This window comes from Raphanus sativus, chromosome 3 (assembly GCF_000801105.2).
Source record: "Raphanus sativus cultivar WK10039 chromosome 3, ASM80110v3, whole genome shotgun sequence".
Classification (NCBI taxonomy): Eukaryota; Viridiplantae; Streptophyta; class Magnoliopsida; order Brassicales; family Brassicaceae; genus Raphanus; species Raphanus sativus.
This window is the reverse complement of record NC_079513.1, coordinates 4630084-4653839: the sequence shown is the minus strand read 5'-3', so window position 1 is coordinate 4653839 and position 23756 is coordinate 4630084. Positions and strand designations below refer to the sequence as shown.

At 36.7% G+C, this 23756-nt stretch overlaps 2 protein-coding genes across 3 annotated transcripts; one reads left to right on the top strand and one right to left on the bottom strand.

The window, feature by feature from the left end:
- The first annotated feature begins 1558 nt into the window (after nt 1-1558).
- On the top strand, nt 1559-4514 carry LOC108843983 (ran-binding protein M homolog). The gene is made up of 10 exons (XM_018617164.2): nt 1559-1993; nt 2267-2413; nt 2508-2594; nt 2683-2728; nt 3098-3174; nt 3259-3421; nt 3547-3615; nt 3701-3760; nt 3862-3948; nt 4071-4514. Exons 1-10 carry the CDS (start codon nt 1665-1667, stop codon nt 4353-4355), a joined length of 1350 nt encoding a protein of 449 aa, XP_018472666.1. The 5' UTR covers nt 1559-1664; the 3' UTR covers nt 4356-4514.
- Nucleotides 4515-8090: 3576 nt separating this feature from the next.
- Nucleotides 8091-11456, bottom strand: LOC108845824 (cell division control protein 48 homolog C-like). Of its 2 annotated transcripts, XM_057006650.1 has the most exons (9): nt 10682-11456; nt 9873-10597; nt 9661-9783; nt 9479-9583; nt 9276-9353; nt 8932-9192; nt 8687-8836; nt 8502-8567; nt 8091-8377 (listed from the first exon to the last, which is right to left on the bottom strand). In XM_057006650.1, the coding sequence occupies exons 1-9, from the start codon at nt 11379-11381 to the stop codon at nt 8225-8227; spliced, it is 2361 nt and encodes a 786-aa protein (XP_056862630.1). In that variant the 5' UTR covers nt 11382-11456; the 3' UTR covers nt 8091-8224. The 2 variants fall into 2 exon arrangements, with proteins under 2 accessions (XP_056862630.1, XP_018474509.1); XM_018619007.2 differs by lacking the exon at nt 8091-8377 and having other exon boundaries at nt 8384-8567; nt 10682-11454.
- Between the last annotated feature and the right edge of the window lie 12300 nt (nt 11457-23756).

The following is a 23756-nucleotide window of genomic DNA, read 5'->3' as shown; positions in this document are numbered from 1 at the left end:
GACCCGCGCTTCGAAAGCGCGGGTTTTCCTAAATTATAAAAAAAAATTTAGTATAAAATAGTATTTTAAAACTGTACATTATTATGTTATAAAGTCTGTATTATTTCAAATTAAATATTTTTTAAAAAAGAATTATATAATTTATGAATTATTTTATTTGAAGTTTTGTATATACATTCTTATGTAACGCTTTCTTAAGTCTGGATATCTTATTCGGATCCAAAAACTTAACCAAAACCGACCAAAAATAAAGATTTGGTTTGCATCTCTTCGGTCCAGAAAAAAGTACCTATTGGTATTTTTTGACCTGTGGATCTCGGTTCGGACTTGTATCATATTCTAGATCCGACCAAGTACTCAAAATATATAAAATATTGTGTGTATATTAAGTATATTTGAGTATTTCAGATTCAAGTTTTCAGTTATAGTTTTGAGAAATTGTAATGTTTATTGGATAATTTTTAAAAATATATAAGATTTTTTAATATTCAATTTGCTTATTTTAATTTGAAAGAATTTTGAATAAATCATATATAATTTAATATATTAAATTTGAATCTTCTGGTTTTAAAGTTTTTAAGGACTCTTAAAAATAATAATTAGGGACTCTAACCGACGTGCTATGTTAGAGACACATTGTCTTTGCACACTTCTTTTGAATCATTGATAACAACTATTCAAGTGGTACAGTTTGAATATTTTCACTGTAATTAATATTCAAAATTGAGATGTTTGAAGTGTTGGCCATTCCACAACCAAGAATACATACGCGATGCGTGGAAAAGTTTTAAGTCTATCAAACTGTAATTAATCATCTCAAAAACAAATTTATACTAATATACGGTTAAGATAATAAATGTTGTTAGGCATAAAAATAAAAAGGCAAAGTAAATCAAAGACAAAATCCTAGGAAGATCTTTATTTTAACATAATAGATTAATAATAAATGTTGCATAATTAGAGAAATATAAGGTATGATCAAAATATAAATATTATTAGTCTAATGAAAATGTCCAAACAACTTTTATAAGTCGATTTTTCAAGACTGCTTCCCTTTTAATAGTATAGATATGCAATTATACCATTTGAATTAACTAATTTATTCTTAGGATTTAGAGTTACAAAATATGTTTGGCGTATGAGTTTCAAATTTCAAAAAATTAAAAATTAAAATTTTTAAAATAAAAATGTTATTTTGGTCATTTAATATTTTGAGTGACATTTTTATGACAAAAACTTAAAAATGACTATTTGAGATAATTTGCCTTTTTAATATGATACAGAGTATTGTATTAAACATGGATTTATATGAAAATTCAGAAAAAAACTGTTAGACGTGTACTATCGTGAGGTTGGTAAAATTGTTCACCGTAGAAAAATACATATTAACTAATAATATCAAGAATCTTGACAAAAAAAAAGTAATACCAATCAGTGAATTTTCCGGTTTGATAAACTATATATGGTTTGTTTGTATGAACCGGTTTACTTTTGTTATTTTGTTATTTTCTCTGGTTAAGCTGTTACATTTTCGGCACATCTTTTATCGCATAAAACATCATCATCATCATCATCTGTAGAGAAATAATTTGAATCAACGAAACAAACATATTCTCTCTAACAACTCTGTTCCTATAAATCGAAACTCTAGGGTTTTTGATTCAATGAACTCCTCCCACCACTTCATTCACAGATTTCGCCACTCTTCATCAAATCAAGAAGACATGGCCAACGAGGAAGAAGAATCACCCACGGAGCTAAACACCATCAACAGCTCCGGCGGTTTCCTAATCATCTCTCCCGATAAACTCTCCCTCAAGTACACCGGCGCTGGCCAGCACGGTCACGACGTCGGCGCCGCTCAGTCTGATAAACCTGCTCCCTTCAAGCGTCACGCTTACTACTTCGAGATTTACGTCAAAGATGGTGGCGTCAAAGGAAGGGTCGCGATTGGTTTCACTACCGATAACTTCAAAACCGGAAGGCATCCTGGGTATAATTCAGTTTCAATCGTGTTGTGTTTTTTTTTTTGATTAACCAGGATTGGTTCCGGCATTTGGCCTTAATCCCCCTAGGCCCGGAGCCAGCCTTTGTCTGTACCTGTTAGAGCCCTGGACACTCCTCCCCGCCCGAGCGGGGAGACTCGAACTCGTGACCTCTCAGACAAATGCCTGAGGTGTTACCAATTGAGCTAACTCGTCCGGGTTCAATCGTGTTGTGTTTGATTAGGTTTTTAGGACAATCTTAATTCTGTAATGGTTTTTAGATGGGAACTAAATACTTGTGGATATCACGGTGAAGATGGACTTATTTATCTTGGGAAAAGACAAGGTGAAGCCTTTGGTCCGTCTTACACAACCGGTGATACGGTTGGTGCTGGTATAAACTATGATTCTCAGGAGTTCTTTTTCACGTAAGTAATTTGTGTTTGAAATTGGAGATCAGGATCCGTTTCATTTCAAGTCACGGTTCTGACATGATTTATCTGATGACATGTTTGGTTGTAGCGTAAATGGAACTCTGGTAGGGACTGTCTCCAAGTACATCAAGGGTCCTCTGTTCCCTACTGTCGCTGTACATAGCCAGAACGAGGAGTATGCTCTTATTATTATCTTTTGGGTTTGTTGAATTATATCAGCTGCTTGTATGTGAGGTTCATTGTTTTGTTCTGAATGTTGGCAGGGTTGCTGTCAACTTTGGGCAGGAGAAGTTTGCTTTTGATATTAAGGTAAGATTCGATTGGGTATGTCCTAGCTTTTGAGTAATTTGAGGATTAGATAGTCAGGAGTACAGCAACTAGCGAACAGTAAAAAAAAGAAACAAAGGATGCATCTTTTTCAATAGTGTAATAATAGTGTGATAGATGTTTTCAGTTACAGTTTTTCGTGCATGATTGCTTGTATTTAATGTTCACTTGTGATCAAACGCCAATAAGAATTTATGATTTAATATTGATATGCTCTGTAAGAACGTTGAGGGAGAAAGTTAGATGGCAAATTGTTTTTACTTGTTCTTCCATTTATGTCCTAGTTAGGTGTTTGTTTGATCAGTAGAGAGTATATATGACTTGGCTGTACTCCTTTTTTTCTTGTGGAAGGGATATGAAGCATCTGAGAGAAGTAAGCAACAAATAGCAATTGAAAAGACATCCATACCTCCAAAACTGAATCCTAGGTTTGTTCTTTACTGTTCTGTTATCAAGTTTGTAATAAACTTTCTGAATAGATAAAGCTTCAATTTTTTTTTTTGGGTCATTAGGCTTGTAAAAAATTACTTGCTTCATTTTGGGTATGAAGAGACTTTTCATGCTTTCAACCTAGCTACTAAAAGTACAGTTCCTCCTAACTACGTTCCTCAAGAAGACGGTACTGATGTGAAAGATACAACATATGCACTGAACGAGAGGAAGATCCTTAGACAGGTATTGAATTATACTGCTACATTTCTGTTTATACTTTTCCCAATCCCTAATCAAAAGAAAACTTAATTGGTACTGCATTTATTTGTTATTATTGAACTGATGTATACTTCGATTGGTTGGCAAAGCTTATAGGGAAGGGTGAGATTGATGCTGCTCTTGCTAAACTCAGGGATTGCTATCCCCCGCTTGTACAGGTGGATTGAGAAACAAGTCATATGTGTTACATTAAGCTGCTTCACATTTTGATTTGAACTTGTACCCCAATTGTAATATCTACAGGATGATAAATCAGAAGTTTGCTTCCTCCTTCACTGTCAAAAGTTCATTGAGTTAGTACGGGTATGTACTCGTTGTTCCTTATATGTTATTGGCACAACAGGTCGTTGGTTGTTTAACTGTTTCTCTTAATGCTTTGGGGGCGGGGGGATTGACATGCATAGATCGGAGCATTAGAAGAAGCTGTGAAATATGGAAGAGTGGAGTTAGCAAAGTTCATTGGTTTAAATGTCTACCAAGACATTGTAGAGGTATTGATGCAGAAGCAACCTTATACTTGTGTGATGGATTGGTATTTGATATCTATGGGTTTCAAAGTTCTATGGGTTTCAAAGTCAGAGATTCGTCTCTCTGGTTTTCTCTTTATTTTTAGGATTGCTTTGCTTTGCTTGTCTACGAACGTCCCCAAGAATCAAATGTGGGGTATTTCCTTGAAGCATCTCAAAGGGAAGTAGTGGCAGATGCTGTGAATGCAGCAATTTTATCTACAAATCCAAAACACAAAGACCGGTTGTATTCTTATCTTGAAACACTTCTCCGACAGTTAATGGCTTGCTGTCTGGAACTGCGGTTATTGAATGATGGTCAGGGAGTATCATTGTCGCTTAACCGGCTTCTTAAGAACAACAGTTGCAAAAGGATTAAGAAAACTGATTAGCTTTAGTTATCTATGTTTGGGAACATGTTTGGTTTTGATTGGTGGAGTTAGAACCGTTTTCTGGCTTACCGATATTATTTAGATGGTCAGATGAAATAGAATATAAACCAGCAGCAGTTGAAATGGGTTAAAATAAAAATTATTTAGTTTGTTGTCTAATTTTTACTAATCATAGTATTTTGTTGAACAGTTTAAACTTTCAGCCAAACTCTAGGAAATATATTTCATTGCTAAAATTATTGTTATTTTTTGAATGAATGTTAAATAATATTCACAAAAAAAAAACTGTTTTACATCAATTGCATTATGAAAAAAGAATTAGATACGAACTTATACTCTCCCACCAAACCAAAAACTGTTTTAAATTAGATATGCCACTCGGCTTCCCTTCCTGAACACTCTCCAAGCTAAACTTATTCATGATGCTTTTATCAATGGGTTTCTCTAGAGCTTGCAGCCACATCAGAGTTTCATCATGTCTTTTCTTGTTTCTATCTCCCTAGATAGATTTATCGCGCACTGGAAATAATATCTAATACAAAATAGCTTCTTAGTTTCCACTCGCTTATGTATAAGTATCAGCTGAAGAATTTTCCAATCTGTTGTATAAGAGCCTTGCATGATTGCAGAGGTAATCTTCCATATATGCGCCTAGAAGGAGCAATCAAAAAGAGGTGATTATGTTGTTACATAGTACACAAGTGTCATCAACCCAATTCTCCATTTCGACACTCTATCCATTGTTGGAAGTCTGTCCAAATTTTAAAACCAGGATACAAATGAGTATTTTGGAGTTGCTTTGGAAAACCAAAGTCCCTGTGTCCATAGTTATTGCAGTTTCTCCTCTCTTATTCGATACCAAGTTTCCTTGGCAAAGAGTTTAATTTTGAACTCAGAAGGATGTTTCCAGAAATCGATGACGTGCTCCGAGTGTGATTTTTTTACTTTCTCCAGTAAGGTGTCCAATTCCTATTCAATGGCGTTGAGTAGTGAGTTTACTGACACTTCCCCCTGATACCCAAACTATGGTTATTACTTAATACTGCATCCTATATTGTTTATGGAATTTAAAGAGGTCATCCCTAACAGTACGTGAATAACATCATTGTTTATTGAATGAATGCAATTTTCTTTTTGTTTTCTTTTTGTTCTTGAAGAGAGAACATTTTTGATTTAATAAATGCAAATGGTACATCTCGACTTTAACTACAGGATTTTTTCCCTATAAAATCCTCTGCCAGTGCGGCCAGTTGCCTCCATCATCATATTTTGCCAATCTAGAAAAAAATAATGTAAGGATCTTCAAAGCAACTGCTTCACAATCATCATCATCATCAGTTATTGCCGCAACTGACTTTATTGTAAATAACCATCTAAATGAATTGTATTTTGGTTGTCTAATTTAGATTTTGTTTAGTGGCTCCCTCAATTCCATGACTTTGAGTTCTTCTATTTTGTAATGTTTAATATAAATTGTAATTTGAAAAGTAGAAAACATATAAAAACTTAACATATTACCAAAGCAAAAAGAGTAACTTCCAAAATATGTAAAAATAGAATGATGTAAAATTTAGATGTATTGAACTTTTTATTATTCTTATCTTTACTCATTGTAAAGCTTCTTCTCCCACATCATCATTTTAGAAACCATTTCACAAGTCTTTATTTCAACTTTCCGAATCATACTCTTCTTTTTGTAGTGGTATATGAATATGATGAGTGCTTTTGGATCTTAGGCGTAACACATTTGTTCCATCTGCATAAACACAATTAGCAGTATGATATGTATACTAAAAAAATACACAAATGTGACATACACACATTCTCTTGAGATGGTTTGAGATAATGCTCAGCAAATTCAAAGGCATCTAGGTTCTTTGCTCTGTGAATAGTTTTATGAATTATTGCTTTCTGAGATGAAATTTTTCTAGTATCTACAAAAATTTCCAGATTTTGTTAATAACCAGAATAATGATGAGAATACACATATTAAACCGCATTGTACTTTGGGGTTGAAAGCCCTCAGCTTCTCAATAGCAATAAGGTGATCTCCGGATTTGATGCAGTTGATAATTGCTACTTGTTCCGTGATTCTTGCATTAAAAAGATGTACTTAAACTGTTTATAGATAACACAATAAACTGAGAATATAACCAACAATCAAGAAACTGAGATATAATGTTCAATCAGTACGCTGAGTTAACAATTCATCCATGAATCTCTCGGCAGCTTTTAGCCTTCCATCACCCACAATATAGTCCATCACAAAATCTATCCAAGTAGGGTTTACCAATTAAGCATTAATCTCATATTCCCGACATTCCCTCTCAATTGTTATCTTCATTGTTTCCTGGAGAAGGTAATCCAAATTTACATCCGAACATACTACAAAGCAAATGAGAAAGTGAAGAAGACGAATATTACCACATCTTCCCAATCATAGTTTTTTTGTTGAACTGTTGTCTAAATTTTTAGCCACACTCTACTGAAAAACATCTCATTGCTAGATTGTTAAATGATGTTCTCTTTAATAGATATCGAGTTTGTTCTTTTATTTTCTTAACTTTCAAAATTTTTTGAGCATCATATTTCCATGCTATATACTATTACTATATACTAATTCTCATCAAATAACAGGTTCATAGAAATTCAGTGTGTTCATTTGACCCAAAAAAAGAGAAATTTAGTGTGTTCCATATGGAAATCTAGTTCGAGAGAGTTGTAAGAATTCTGGTCTTCTACTTACTTTAAACAATTTAAAATTCAGCTATTGCTACTTTTATGTTTCAATCTAGCTTATAATAATATATGGCCTTAATATTTATTATAAAAGATAATATACAAAGTATACTTTGATAATTCTTTCATCTTATCTAAGCACTTAAAAAGCATGTTTCATACCTGTGAATTCGAAGCCAAGGAATTATAGATTTCTTAGGTGAGTATTGTGTGTGCACTAGGCCTGGGTATTTTAACCTGGATCCGAAGACCCGATCCGGAACCGACCTGAAAATACCCGAACCGGAACCGACCCGAAAGTTTATAAGTACATGTTGGGTCCAAAAAAATTCTACCCGAATAGATCTGGACCCGAAAAGAACCGACCCGAATAGATCTGGACCCGAAAAGAACCGACCCGAATAGACCCGACCCGATAAGAACCGATTTATACACGACTTAAAAACATTAACATCCAAAACTAGGTTTTGTTATGTTCTATTTTCTATATTTTATATTATGATTTAGTTGAAATATTTTTTTTGTTAACAATCTTTGTTATTATTTTTGTAACATTTTCAAGTAATATGAAACTTTAAATGTAAAATTTAGAATCCAAAATTTTATTTTTTTTAGTTTTAATAGTTTATTTTAAGTTATTTTGAAAGATTTTAGATATATATGACATATTTTGATTAAATTTATGTATTTTTGTCTTTTTAGATCTTAAATACATGTACCCGACTCGAACCGGACCCAAAAAATTATAGGTATTTTACAAGTATTTTAATTATAGATCCGAATTGATCCGGACCCGATCAAGAACCGATCTGAACCCGATCAAGAACCTATCCGAACCCGACCCGAAAATTTAGAAGTACCTGTTGGGTCCAAATGTTTAAGACCCGAAAAACCTAGATCCGAAAAGAACTGACCCGAACCTGACCCGAACCCGAACGCCCAGGCCTAGCTTCAACCATGTGTCACTGTTATGATTAACCCGAACCATCATCACTATCTTTTGACCTTGGACATCAGCCAACCCTGTTGGTGGAAATTCTTCTTTGGCCACTCTCTCTACTAACTATAATGTGATGGTCAAGACAATACACATTTTATCAAGATAGTTTAGATTGCTTCTCAGAAACAAGTTAACTACCATGCCACATTTCCTTTGATGTGCACGTAGACAATGCCTTGATTTTGATGGATAATTGTACTCGGAGCATATATTTTAGTGTCACCAGACTCACCACATTCAGTGTGGTAGAAAGCTTTATGCCGATATAGAAAACCAAATAGTTCTGCATTAGACCAGAAAGTTTTGTCTTGTGAGCTAAATATTCAAAATCATCGTCATTCAAGAGCATAACATGTATTTGTTGCTGCCAATACAAGAACTTTCTCATCAATAAAAGATGGTCCTACGTTGATTTGGTCCATGTTGGTGCTGCTTTGATATTTCTTCCGTTGTTCCTCGTAGTGTTTTATTTGCTGCACAAGCACCAAAAACGAGATTCATTTTACAGTTAAACGAGAGACGGGCTGAAAATTTTCAGTATCTTTCAAAGTGGATTGAAAACAGAGAGAGTGAGAAGAGCATTAGGTGTAACCTGTTTGCTGAGAGAAGGTGTGACTAAGGACAAGGCTTGCTTGAAATGAGTAAACTTGATGGTGCAATCACTTGAATTCATATCGCCATCTTCAGACGACTCAATGGACTGGAACTTCTCCTTCACAGCCACGTGTATAGCTTTGTCCATCTTCCATTTCATCAAAATTCAAACCAACCATCAGTACAGAACATGGGAGTTAAGTCTTATGTATCAAAAAGCATTTATAACGACAAAGATTTTACCAGGTTAGCGAGATCAGCTCCGCTGAAACCTTCACAGTACTTGTTTGCAATGGCATCCAGATCAACACTTGGATCTATGGGTCTCTTCTTTGCAATGGATTTTAGGATCGAAACACGGTCATCCGCGTTAGGGAGGGGTACGTACACACGATTCGTAAACCTACCTGGTCTCAAGAAAGCAGGATCAATCACATCGATCCTGTTCGTAGCTCCGATGACATAAACGTCACGTCTATCTCCACCGTGCAATTCAATGAGAAACTGAGGACCATCAAAGAATCAAAGCACCTGATTAAGATTTAGGGTCAATATAACTTAGCTAGCTAGCAAGAAAGCCTTTTTACCTGGTTCAAAAGACCACCAACAGCCAAATCACCTTCTCTGCCTCTGCCACTGCCACGATTTGTTGTCAAAGCATCCACCTGAAATTTTTATAAGACATTACGAATCAGAGAGCTCTCGTTTAACTTGAATAGTTTCAAATATTGGCAAGATATTTATTACACGTTTGAGTTTTATAGCCAGACTAGAATTAAGTGAAACACACCTCATCAAAGAAGATTACACATGGTGAGCTTTGCCGGGCGCGCTGAAACAAGGTCCGAATAGCACGCTCGCTTTCTCCAACGTATTTATTTAGAAGTTCTGGACCCTGAAAGCCAAAGATAGGAGCCATCATTACTAAGGAACATTTTTTATATGCAAAAAAGCAAAATTGATCAGGCATACCTTGATGTGTATGAAATTAGCTCCTGCCTCGTTTGCAACTGCCTTTGCAACCAAAGTCTTTCCACAACCCGGTGGTCCATAGAGCAAGAAACCTGTCTCTAAGTTTAATTTCCCTCCAAATTTCTAAAGAATAAAAAAAAAAGGATCCAAAGGGAAACGTTCAGACCCTAATTAAGGGAACAAAAGCAAGTAAGTCTTAATTAACTAACTACCTCAAACGTCTCTGGGTATTTGATAGGGTTGACTACGTAATCTTTGAGTTGGGTCCGTAGATGGTCAATCCCACCAACATCGCCCCATGTGACATCAGGCACGGTAGAGAAACCTTCTCGAGTTAAAGATCCCTTAACTAACTTGACAGCTTCCTCAAAATCAGACATTCTGACAAAGAGCTTATCCAACTCTTCGTCTGACCAGGGCTGCCTCAGCCAAGATCTATCATCATCATCATCATCAGGGCTGAGTTGCAATTTTCTTGAATCCATGATCCTGTTTATGCAAAGACTGGCAGCCATGTCAGCTAACTCTTCCAAATCAGCTCCAACAAAACCTGGTGTTAAGCGAGCGATTCTTTTCATGTCAAAGGAACCTTCAAGTCTAAGTCTCTGAGCTACGAGAGAGAGTATCTCAGCCCTGGCATGTACATCAGGAGCGGTTAGAGCAATCTCACGACCAAATCGCCTACCCCTTCTCAGAGCAGGATCAAGAGCATCAGGCATATTAGTAGCTCCAATGACAAGAACATATCCAGAAGAATCTTCTCCCGGAGGAGGCCCATCCATACAAGTCAATAGTTGTGTAACAATCCGCTTCTCCGTCCCCCTTTGCTGGTTCTCTCTCTTAGAACCAATTGCATCAATCTCATCGATAAACACAATAGAAGGCGCGGTCCTGTATGCTTTAGAGAAGAGCTCTCTAATATTCTCTTCAGACTCACCTGAGAGAGAGATTGTGATCATGAGAGATACATACACACACACATTAAACAAATAAAAAAAATGAGAAATACAATTTATTTTACCAGGAACACCAGAAACAACTTCCGTGGCTGAAATCTGATAAAAGGGAACACCAGCTTCGTTGGCGACGGCATTGGCCAACATAGTCTTTCCACAGCCAGGTGGTCCATGGAATAGAATCCCGCTTGGTGGGTTCGCTCCAACCGTCCCAAACAATGGAGGATTGAGAAGAGGGGTCAGAATATAACGATCCAACTCATGCAACACTTTTTTAATCCCGGCAAAGTCTTTAAAAGTAGGTCCTACTACTACTTTATTATTATTATTATTACCACTCAAGGGAGGAGGAAGAGGGGGAGCAAGTTTCGTGGAGTTATTATTATTATTCATCTTAGCGTAGCTACCTCTTAAGCTGTCACTGGTCAAATCACCGTATTCCGACGAAGAAGAATAAGAAGAAACCGACTTCTCCTTGTCTTCTTTCTCATCAAGACGTCTCTGTTTCTTCATCTTACCAGCACCAGCACATTCATCATCCTCTTCGTCGTCTTCTTTCACACGCTTCTTGTTGTTGTCTCCGGCATTAAGGACATTTCTGACGTTGCGGACAAGTGTTTGACGGGACATCCTCGCATAATTACCGTACCTGGAACGCAGGTCGCCCACGATTTCCTCCGCCGTAGATAAATCCTTCCCGCACGATTCCATAGCTCGACTTAAACCTCTCATAATATTTCTTCCGCCCACACCTCTCCTCCCCATCCTCTACTGGCTGCGATTCAGTGGTAAACTTTTTGAGGCGCAGCATACAGGAAAAGCTTATTATCCCATGCAAGCCCTAATTTGCCTCATTTTTGTTACCGTGTGAAAAGACAAAACTATCCTCTTTTTAATGAAAGAGAATAATAATTTTTTTTTCTTTCACATTTCTCTTCTTAGAACAGTGAAAACCAATTTCTTGTTATGTACCTGATTGTGATCGACATAACCGGACCGACCAGGACCGTACCGACCATAGGAGATAATGCTTATCGACTGTTGTACTTATCCACTTAGGATAAACACGACCTGATGTATATATATATGTAAGACTCTTGTTCGAGATTAATAACAAAAAACACGTTTTCCCACTTAGTTTCATAACACGTTATCAGCATGAGACTCTGAAATCCCGAGCTACCTCAAAAACCCTAATTGACGGCGCCACTTCAAACAGTTCGTTCTCTCCAACTGTAAGGATCCAAACGATGATCCACATATCAGATTGAAGTTCTTGACGAGACGAATCCAACGCCGTCGGCCACGCCTCTATCTAACTTCGGACGCGCCCTCACGCTCTATTATAAGACGCGACGTCAAGTGATCTAAAACCCTGAAATTCTAAAACTCATCCGACGACTTCAAACAGTTCGTTCTCTCAAACCGTAAGGATCCAGACGACGAGTAATATATCAAATCGAAGCTCTCGACGAAACGAATCCAACTCTGTAAACCTCGTGTCAATCCGATCTTGGACGCTCCCTCACGCTCTATTTCAATACGCGCCGCCAGTAACCCTAAAAATCCTAATTTTGGCGCAACTTCAAATCGATCGATCTCTTCAATCCTGAGGAACCAGAAGACGAGTAATATATCAAATTGAAGCTCTTGACGAGACGAACAGATCACCGTAAACCTTGTGTCGATCCGATCTTTGACGCGCGTTCACGCTCTATTTCAATAAGCGCCGCCAGAAACCCTAAAAACCCTAAAACTCTAATCTCCTCTTTTGTTTTATAATTTGTGTTTGATCATTGTTTTAACTTGTTTTTGACTCTTGTGTTTAAGGTCTAACCAAGATCAAACCCTTGATTCATAAATTTCATTCAACTCAATTGGAGGTTAAGAAGAGGCGACCAATTTTTTATCCGTTCCGGTCATGCAGTTCGCGATCCGACTCGTTCCTGCTCTCGGTGGTCCGGTTCTACAAACATCAAAGTTTAGGTAATTAAAATTCTGAAATCTAAAATAGAACTCATACTGAATTTGGTTGTATTGATAAAGGTTTAAGACTATTAAAATTTGCAAAACCCCAAACCCTAAGATAATAGATCCCAAAATCCTTTGAGTAAGTTGGAGCTTTCAAGTCCAACAGAGATTGTTTCTAACAATTAAACTCGAAACCCTAATGGTTTTGAGTCTCACAGCTTGATCTATTGATCTATAAAGTAACTAAAACCCTAAATATGACATATTATGTATTATGGTCTAAAAATTAATTAAAATTCATGATAATCTCCTAAAAATCCCCAAAGTTAGTTTTCCATCATTAGAATCCGACCCATTAGTCTGGAACTATGTAGAAAACGATTTTTCGGTTTCTGGTCAGAAATTGACCCCTTCAAATAAATTCCGAAAAATTAATTAAAATTCACCAAAAACCATGATAAATCCTAACTAAGAAACCATATAAGTAGTTTCTTCAGATTCGTTTTTAATCACATAGTCATAGTGTAAATTTTTCATACCGAAAAAGTGCATAAAAAGTGTGTGATTGTTTGAATTATTTGAATCACCTAGAAACGATTGTTAGGATCTCATTCTGATTTTGGTTGAATCATTGGAGATTGCTTGAAAAATTTCGGATTTTTCCAGTTTGCAAAGTTGCAAATTTTACTTTTTTCAAAACTTTCCGGTTTTGTGAAAATTAACTTTTTATGGTTTCTGAAAACTTCCATATTAGTTTTAGAATAATGGAAGATTGGTAAAACTAGTTTAAAACCATAATTGAACGTTTTCCAGATTGATAGAATGCAAAATTAACTTTTCTAAAAACTTCTGTTTTTGAGAAATTGTCTTTTATAAGTTGCTGGAAACTTTTCATTTTTCTTTTGGAAGATTAGAAAAATGCTATAATTGTTAAGATTGATCTGATTTTTTTTTCAAGTCATATAATGGTTTCGAAAATAATTATTAAGAAATGAAACCATATATTTTCGAAACCCTAAACCCTTTTTTTTCTCTCTCTAGAATCCGATAATATTTTAAATCATCTAGAATCAATTATTTGATCTGATTTAAATTTTTTTTCATCTTGATCATGTAGACAATGATTGCTAAGGTTGCATCATAAAACATTTTTTTTAATTGATTGATCATATGAGAAAATCAGATTGCTAGATTGAAAGAAAAATTGGATTGCATTGCATAAATTCAGAGGTTGAAAGAAACTAAAACCTGCATTGCTATATTGACTAAAAAAAAAAAATTGGATTGAATTATAAATAAATGGTTGAAAGAAACCAAATCACATTGCATAAATAAAAGGTTGAAAGAAACCAAAATGCATTGTTTGAATCCGATTATAAGTCAAATAATAAGACTCTAAAATCTGTATTTTCAGATGTCGAATTTGGATTATCAAGCCCTTAATCTCTCTGGAGATAATTATTTAAAATTGGCCATGAACACTGCAATTGTCCTGAAGATAAGAGGACTTGACAGATGTATCATCAAAGGCGAGTATGCAACTGAAAATGAAAAATATGGGGCAGTAACAATTATTCGCCAACATCTCACTAAGGATCTCAGAGATCAGTATCTAAATATTGCGAACCCTCTAGACCTTTGGACAGAGTTCAAATCCAGATACACAATAGTGTTATTACCAAAGGCTAGGCATGAGTGGATAAATCTCAGATTTCGGGACTTTAAGTCCGTAGATGAATATAACTCAGCTCTAATCAAAATCGTTTCTAAATTGAAACTATGTGGTGAAGAGGTAACAGAGGAAGATTTACTGGAAAAGTCATTCCTCGTATCTATTACAAGCTGAGAAGAATAATGAGGTACTAAAGAAAACCAGTGAGATGAGACTTCCTGAAGCCAATAAGGCTGGAGAGAATAAGGGTGAATCCAAAGAAGCCACGTCCAGAATAATAAAAGGAGTGGTCGGCTTATACATTGCCTAAGAATCGAGATTTTGACATTCTGATTTTATGTTTTGATTTGTTTGTCATTTATATTTTTTTTATATAATAAGAGTTGTTTTAGTTTTATATTATCATGTTTGACTTGCTTGATAATTTCTTGAATGATAAATGACAAATGATTTTTTTTTTTTTAAAAAGAGTATAGTAATTAAAATTATCCGACCAAAGGCATTGCCTAAAGGGGGCATGAATTATTCACCCAAATAAAAAACTCATTTGAGTTATAAATTTTTGAAAATGAATGGTTTCCACATTGAACCAATGGGCAAAAGAAATATAAATTCCTTAAGATTATAAAGAAAGTAAAAATCGCCCAAGGCATAAAAATGGTCGAGATTGTACTCTCAACTGATCTAAACTATGCTAAAAGATTAGTATGATAAAGGCAAAAGGCCTAGGTAACCAGATAGGTTGACCACGAAATTTTATACACTTTATGGCATGACTGGAGTAGCCATCCAAGTCTTTAAAATTGATGCAAAGATTGATATCGAAAAAAGGCACAAAAGAGTTATCCCATAGAATCTCACGTTGTGTAACATGTACACAAGGGAAATTCAATAGGCTATAATGTTCCAAGCATCTAAAATATTTATAGCATGTTCATGAGGGGGAGAAATGACACTCCCGTGGTCCATGAACAACACTAAAAATCCGAGTGACATGGTCTATGACCATGATAGAACTTGGCCGAATTCTTTGTGATACAAAGATCACTAGCTAATGCTTTGGAACACATGGATTTACATGTAATAAAAATATGCATCAGGCCATATAAAGTGAGCATAGATATTCCCATCTAAGAATGATAAAGGGTCATGATCCAGACATAGATCATCCTAAGATATTATGTATAGACCACCACAATAATATGTGTCGTCTAGGATGGAACCTCATAAAAAGATGAGATAAGATTGGGAATATATGTTGGATATGAGAATGCTTTCTCCCACGATTTTATAAGAAACCTTGAGCCAAATATGGGTGATCAGATTAAGGCCAGGTTTACGGATTGCATGATTAAATCTGACTATCCAACATCAGGGGGAGAAAGAAATAAGATGGTACAAGTATAAAGAAATGGAATGGTATTAACCATCCTTGTCTTGGCAAGATCCTCGGACCAGAGAATATGATTTAAGACGTCCAAAGAAAGATCATACAAAGCTAGCTAAAAGAATGCCAGACAGATTAGACCCGAAAAGAAAAGAAAAAGAATGACTAAGTCATACCAGCTTAAGCACCACGAAATTAATGTCCTAGAAGAGACATAATCAAGTTGCTATAGAGTCTAAAGATAGACCAATATGTTCCATAAGATAAAGAACCTCGGAAATGAAAAGAAAGGTGGATAGAAATGACATATCCGAGGACATAAGGGAAACCAGACCAGACATTGAGATAAGGCTGCGCAGCTAAACATCTAAGGTACCAGACCATGTAGTTTGGGACGCCAAACTGCAAGGTAATGAAGGTTCTTAGTAAGAATGAAATCTCTAATCGATTAGTTTATGTCTGGAACACAATGGAACCATACATATAAAAGAGTGTCGCCACATACACACATAAAAGATAAAGATGCATAAGAAAATAGCACTTGAGTTTAAAATATATAAGCGAGGATCAGAACCCACGTGAATACAAGAATGCATTCATATATTAAAAGGTTGAAACCGTGGGGGTTTAAAGAAAGATTCAAAGAATCTATAAAAGAGATGGGTGTATTGGCCATATATAGAAACACCATCTGATAAGAAAAAAACCAGTGAAAAATAGGTCATGTGTGGGAAAAGAAAATAAATCGTGAGACATAGACTAAGGTGTTCATATTCCTATTTAAAGCATTCAAGGAATGGCTTGATTACACAAGGATACTCACAGAGACCAAAGGAACAGATTATAAGGAGATATACTCCTATGTGGTGGATGCTACTACAAATTCGAAAAGGTCTGGATATAAGTAAGAAATAAATGTATTAAGTAGCATATTGATCACTGGATAAAGAAATGACAAAAGTATCATAAAGATGAGAAAAGAAATTCTCATAGAATAGTTTTGTTCCTAAGCTATTCATGGACTGAAACAAGGCAGCTGCAAATGATATGAAAGACTAAGAAAATACTTAGTACAATCAGTCCATAAATCCTTACAAGAGATATTATAATTCCTTGTGTATATGGTTATACTAAACCAGCCCAAAGAGGAATGAACTGGTTCAGGCAAATTATAAACCATTGCTGCACATTAGCCAACGAAATTCTATCAGTGGTTGGTCGATGTATCAATATGAACCGACCAGATCGACCATATCGACCAGCATATGTAATACGGCTAATGGGAAAATCGACCAGCATATGGTAGTACATAAAACGTATGGTCAAGGACCATCCAAACAGAGTATATGGGACTACTAGATGTCTATACATCCGTAAAGAAAGAAAGAAAGGAACCAATCATGTCCAAGTTTGGTCGAGGTTTATGGTCCGACCAAGTTCCACCAAAGTATAAGGTGGACCACGCCATATAATTGCAGTATCATATCCGGACCATATCATTATATCAGGCTGCAATACCTTAGCCATATATGAGTATATTGGCGTGTGATGACAAGGTCTATGACTTAACATGTATGTTTTCGAAACATAGCATTGTCTACGACAAAATGAAAGAAGTCATGAGACATCATCCAGAGATAGTGACCAGAACAATGTCTGAGTCAATAATAAAATGAAAGTGTTCACGGTATGGCAAAGTCATGAGACTAGAGGAACCGTGGGACATGAGAGAACCTGCAAGAAAGATTTAATCGCAGGATAGAGGTACATCCAAGTACTGGTCGAGTACTATCCGAGTACTGATTGAGCATCATCCATCCGACCAGAACATGAAGACATTGTCGAGCGGTCAGCATCAAAGGAGCACGTCTTGACTATGTCCAAATGAAGTTCCAGAAAGCCGGCGAAATTACAAAGTATTACAAGAAGCTCATCGACCAGATAGGAATGCATCGTCCAAAGATCTACAGTGATGCATTCATCAGGGGGAGTTCATGTGTTGTATTCTTTTTCCTGTCCATGGTTTCCCATTTTGCCACATTGGTTTTGGGGTTTTCCAGGAGAGGTTTTAATGAGGCAATATTAAGCATGCAACGAACCAGTATCGGATGTGTCGATCAAGGGGGAGTGTTATGTACCTGATTGTGATCGACATAACCGGACCGACCAGGACCGTACCGACCATAAGAGATAATGTTTATCGACTGTTGTACTTATCCACTTAGGATAAACACGACCTGATGTATATATATATGTAAGACTCTTGGTCGAAATTAATAACAAAAACACGTTTTCCCACTTAGTTTCATAACATTTCTAACGAATTTACTTCAGATGGTAACAAAAAGACAAAGACGATTCTTGTGAACTTTTCAAACACTAGAATCATATTTTCACGACAATTCTTGTGATTATTACCAAATCTTTTGACATGTGTTAACAGTGCCATCTTTAGATGATTCAATAGTCTTTAGGCGAAATACTAAATATGGACCCTTTTATACATATTTCTTGATTTTTGTTTGCTACATTTAAAAAAAAAACTGAACTAGAAGAACTTTTTCGAAAAAAAACTTTAAAACGGTAATGTACAAGTTTTGGCTTTTTCTACTTGTGTGTGAGTTAGTTTAGTAATTTATGGATCAATTATTATAACACCAAAAAATTGTGGACCTTTAACGAATTGAAATGGACCTTTATAGTCAACTAAAAACATTAAAATTGAATTTCTAAATATTTTACAAACTCTTCTTTCTCTGCACTTATTTTAGTTGAAAAATTCTAGTTTCATTGCAGAGGAAACCTAGTTAGAAGAGTAGCCATCGGTCTTCTCTTTCTTACTCCGGTGGTTGGTTGTTCTCACCGCCATCGGAAGCGGCTAAGACTCCGGGGAAAGAGGCTCTCAAAGCTTTTTATCTCCGGCTTTCTGTCTCTGGGAAGAGATGGTTCCTTTAACATCTCTGTCGTCGGCTTTGTGTCTCTGGGAATGATGGTTTTTCTAGCATCTAGATCACCGGAACTTATGTTCTTGTGTGGTGAATTAATATTAGTTTGAAGTCGTGGGAATACTGCTTTTGTTTGGTTCTTGCTATTTCAGTCACTTGGTCGCATCCTAAGTTGGCTTTTTGGGTTCGTTTTTTGTGATTTATGTTCGCTGTGGAGGTATCTACTAGACTTTATCTTGGACCTTTGTGGTTTTGGGAGATGGTTTCTAGACGAAGCAGATAACTTGACCTTCAGTTTTTCTCTTGCGAGGAGGTGGGCAGTCTTTGTTCTGTAGGTCACTTGGCTGCCTTGTGAGTGTCCGCGTGTAAGATTTGGTGGTCTTCTTTGACGTTTTCCCAAGTAGCGTTTCAAGGTCTTTTGTCCTTGTATCTTAGTTTTAGTGGTGGTTTCTGGTCATGCAAGTTTCACATGGATAACAGCTGCTGGAGTTGGTATAGATTTGACTTCTCAATTGTTTCTGATATTGCTGGTTCTAGTATGACTTGGTGATATTCCCTTCAGGGTTGGGACTGCTCAAAACATTTATTCTTTAGGTCAGCTCCATTGATATCGAATTCTTCTGGAAATGTGGAATGAATAGACTTGTGGACATATATGGGTTTTAGGCTCTGTTTATGTCTTTGTTTTATTTTGTTTGGTTTATGTTCTTTGTCTTTGATTTTTTATCGACACTATGTATCTCAGCTTTCTTCGTGGGGATTATTATTTCTAGTAATTTAATGGATTTAGGAATTCTCTTGAATTTAGAAAATGTTGACAAATCAATTGATTTTAAAATCAAACAAAAAGATTTCAGAATCAATATGACATAGATTTCATTTTTTTTTTGTCGACCATTTTACATACTCATGTGGACTCTGTAAACCAAACTGGGTGCTCTGTATCCATATGGACAGTAAACAACGTTTGTTGCCTCACACTGCGTGCTAAGCTATCCGCCTTGTTGTTTTGCGTCCGTGGTATATGAATAATCTCTGAGCTGTTGAATCTTCTCTTCAGACTCTTAATGTCCTCTAAGTAACTCGCAAATGCCGGCCATTCCTCTGGTTCTGAAACCATCTTCACCAATTGAGAACAATCCGTTGCAAATGTAACGTTATATTGCCTTAAATTCCTCATGCACTCCATCGCCCAAATAAGAGCTTCGACTTCTGCATGTAACGGGGATTGACTAGCCCTCGTATTCCTAGCTCCCAATAAACTTTCAAAGCCCTCTAAAGTACTGTACCATCCTTGTCCTGAGAAAATATCCTCTGCTTTCCATGATCCATCCGTGAAACATCAACGCCCCGATCTAGTCGGTAATACTACATCAGACGTATGTATAACCTGATTTTGAGGCTGAACTATTTCCTGCTGAGCTTCCATCCAAAGTAAAGATTCGGTCATAGCTCGCCGAAGAGTCTCCTTCGGTTCCGTATCCAAATTACTAAAAACTTTACTATTCCGTCCTTTCCATATATACCAGAGTATCCATGCAAAATGATGCTCCTCCATTGTGGGTTTAACCTTCCAAAATAAATAATCCATATTCACAAATAAAGATTGTCCTGGAAAGTGATCTGGATGCGTTGGGATCATTGATAGTGCCCAAACCTGGACTGCCGGTGGGCATTCAAAGAAAACATGATTTATGGACTCCTCTGATGCTCCACATCTGTCACACCGTATATCTCCTTTAATACCCCTTGCCTTCAGATTTTTCTTCACTGCTATACATCCTGACAGAAGTTGCCATAGAAAATGCTTCATCTTGAGTGGACAGCGCACTTTCCAACAATTAGCTTTAAGAGCAGTTACCGTGGGTCCAAATTCTGCTGTCCCTCTTTCTATATCAGGATATGTTCTTTCCACTTGGTATCCTGATTTTACCGTATATTTTCCATTTTTTGTAAAATGCCAGCCATCCCGATCAATAGTTGGTATCCTACTTAAAGGTATACTCTCTACGATTTTAACATCGTCGGGATCCATTATCTCCTGAAGAGTGTGTGATTTCCAAGTTCGTGTTGTTTCATCAATGAGGGAATCAACCGTAAGATCCGGTAAGAGAATATTTTGTTTTTTATTTGCTGGTCTCGGGCGAGTGGTTGGGAGCCACGGATCATTCCATACTGATATGGATGTCCCTGATCCCACCCTTTTGATTAGTCCTTTGCTAACCAGAGATCTAGCAGAGATTATACTACGCCACCCATAGGAGGACGCGTACGATCTGATCGGTTCCAGAGGTGAAGCGTTCCTGAAGTATCGACCTTTAAAGACACGAGAAAATAGAGTGTTGGGTTTCTCTATTAATCTACATAGCTGCTTACCAAGCATAGCTGTATTAAAATCCGTAAAATCCCTAAAACCTAGCCCTCCATCATCCTTATGCACACAAACCTTATCCCATGATTTCCAGTGTAATCTTTTTGTATTTCCACTAGGGCTCCACCAGAATTGTGCTACTGCACTTGTAAGCTTTTGCGCCACTGTTTTTGGGATTCTGTAACAGGACATAATATGATTGGGTAGAGCCGTTGCCACTGATTTTATTATTACTTCCTTTCCGCCTTTGGAAAAAAACCTAAAGGTCCATCCATTGATCCTGTTATTCAATCTTTCCTGAACAAAGCCAAAAACTTGTACCTTTGAGCCCCCCAGACTCTCTGGGATGCCCAAATATTTTCTCATCTCTTCCAAATTTTGAATTCCCATGATATCCCGAAGTGCTTGACGCGTATCGTCATCAATTGTGTGACCAAATTGAATCGACGACTTTTGGAAATTAATCTGCTGTCCCGAAACCTTTTCATATTCTTTAAGAATTACCAAAATAGTCTCGCACTCCTCTTTCTGTGCTTTACAGAAAAAGATGCTATCATCTGCGAAAAGCAAATGAGAGATTGGAGGACAAGCCCTCGCCACTTTTATTCCGGTTAGCCGTTTTTCATTCTCAGCCTTTTTGATATTTGCTATTAGGGCCTCAGTGCACATAATGAACAAATGTGGAGATAAAGGATCCCCTTGACGTAAACCTCTATTTGGAATAATTTGACCTCGTAGTTGTCCATTTAATAAAACTCTGTATTGTACCGAAGTTATACATTCCAACATCAGCTGAATCCAATGGGAATCAAACCCCATTTTCCGAAGTAAAGCCTGAATAAAACTCCATTCCACTCTATCATAAGCTTTACTCATATCCGTTTTTATAGCCATAAACTTATTTTTGCAGGCCTTATTTGTCCTCAACCCATGAAACATCTCTTGTGCTATTAGGATGTTATCTGAAATCAATCTCCCAGCCACAAACGCCGACTGTGTTTCTGAAATCAGAGCCGGTAGGCAAGCCTTTAGCCTTTGACACAGAACTTTTGATATAATTTTATATCCGACATTACAAAGACTTATTGGCCTAAGTTCTGTCATCCTTGTTGGTATTTCCGTCTTAGGAATCAAACAAATATTTGTAACATTTAGCCGCACGTCCAATTTTCCTGTTGTCAAGAAATTATTGACCATTTCCACTATATCCTTTTTGATAATATGCCAGGAATGTTGGAAAAAGAGTGCCGTCATTCCATCCGGGCCCGGCGCTTTTTCTGGATGCATCATGAACAGAGCTTGCCGCACCTCTTCCTCTGTAGCTATCCTTATTAGCCTTTGATTCGTTTGCTGAGATATGGTTGGTTTAATTTCAGCCAGAAAATCATCAAATTCGCTAGGCGACGTAGTACTAAAAAGATCATCAAAATAATCCACGGCAACCTTCTCGATCCCTTCATCCTTAACGACCCAATTTCCATTTGTATCATATAACCCTACCAGCCGATTACGAGTTCTGCGCTGTTTTGTCAAGGCATGAAAGAATTTTGTGCTGCGATCGCCCGCCGTATTCCATGTATTCCTACTTTTCTGTTGCCAATATTCCTCTTCGTCTTTATAAGCCTCTTGAAGTTTCCAAGACACTTCCAAAATATCCTCTTGAGATCGATTATCATCGTCTGTACCTCCTTCAACGCTTGTTGTAATTCTGCGATTTTCTCTTTTCCATATGGTGGGTTATTCTTACGCCAAGTTGAAAGTTCGTGTCGACAATTTGTAATCTTTGACACGACATCTCCCACATTGCCAGTTGTATTCCTCATTTCCTTTGTCCAACCTCTGGCAATGGATTCCAAAAAACCATCCTTTCCTATCCATCTTTTGTCAAATCTGAATTGTCCCTTCCGTCTGGTAACTTTGTCCTCTAGGAAAGCCACTATGGGTCGGTGGTCCGAACCCACCATTTTCAAATATTCTGTATACGATTGTGGAAACATTGTGTGTCATTCTTCGTTTGCTAAAGTTCTATCCAATCGACATCGAATCATTGTCGCTTTCCCGTTTACTTTCCTCTTTCCTTGCCAAGATAATTTGTTTCCTTTCGCCTGGAATTCCAATAGTCCACTATTGTGGATCATGTTATTAAATGATACGAAAGTCTCCGAGTTCCGTAACGGGCCACCTTCTTTTTCATGATTCCCAGTGATTTCATTTAAATCTCCAATAATAAACCAAGGATCGTCTCGTGCAATGCCATATCTAGTTAGCCTCTCCCAGACTTGATCTTTCAATTTCTGAACTGGCTCTCCGTATACAAATGTCATAAATATCTTCTTTCCCAAAGCCTCCGCCTGGACATCTATCATCCTATTACTAGAGTATAATACATTAACTTGATACTCATTATTGTAATACAGTGCTAGCCCTCCGCTTGTTCCATTTGGGTCTACCGTTATTATATTATCATATCCAAAATGCGATTGGAATCCTTGAACAAAGGCAAAATCTTGCTTTGTTTCTGATAAAAAAAGAAAATCTGGTTTATATTGATGTCATATCTCCCGTAGATAACTAATTCCCGTAGATAACTAATTGTCCACTTACTTCCCATACCTCTACAATTCCAGCTGAGTACCTTCATAAATTTTTTTTTTTGACACGCTCATTGGAGCCATTAACAATTGGACTTGATGGGGCCCGACATGTTCAGCTGATTGTTGACATTGTCTTAGAATCACCGAGAGGCTGATGATCATATGGTTTCTACAGAGACTATCTTGTATCCACCCAAGAT

Bases quoted from the DNA above. Each gene is read 5' to 3' on its own strand.
- LOC108843983 (XM_018617164.2), top strand. From the start codon at position 1,665: ATGAACTCCTCCCACCACTTCATTCACAGATTTCGCCACTCTTCATCA. The intron at 2,414-2,507 runs GTAAGTAATTTG...GTTTGGTTGTAG, and splicing joins TCTCAGGAGTTCTTTTTCAC to CGTAAATGGAACTCTGGTAG. The intron at 2,595-2,682 runs GTATGCTCTTAT...GAATGTTGGCAG, and splicing joins GTACATAGCCAGAACGAGGA to GGTTGCTGTCAACTTTGGGC.
- LOC108845824 (XM_057006650.1), bottom strand. From the start codon at position 11,381: ATGGGGAGGAGAGGTGTGGGCGGAAGAAATATTATGAGAGGTTTAAGT. The intron at 9,784-9,872 runs GTAGTTAGTTAA...TTTATTCTTTAG, and splicing joins AATACCCAGAGACGTTTGAG to AAATTTGGAGGGAAATTAAA. The intron at 8,568-8,686 runs GTTACACCTAAT...GTGCTTGTGCAG, and splicing joins CACCTTCTCTCAGCAAACAG to CAAATAAAACACTACGAGGA.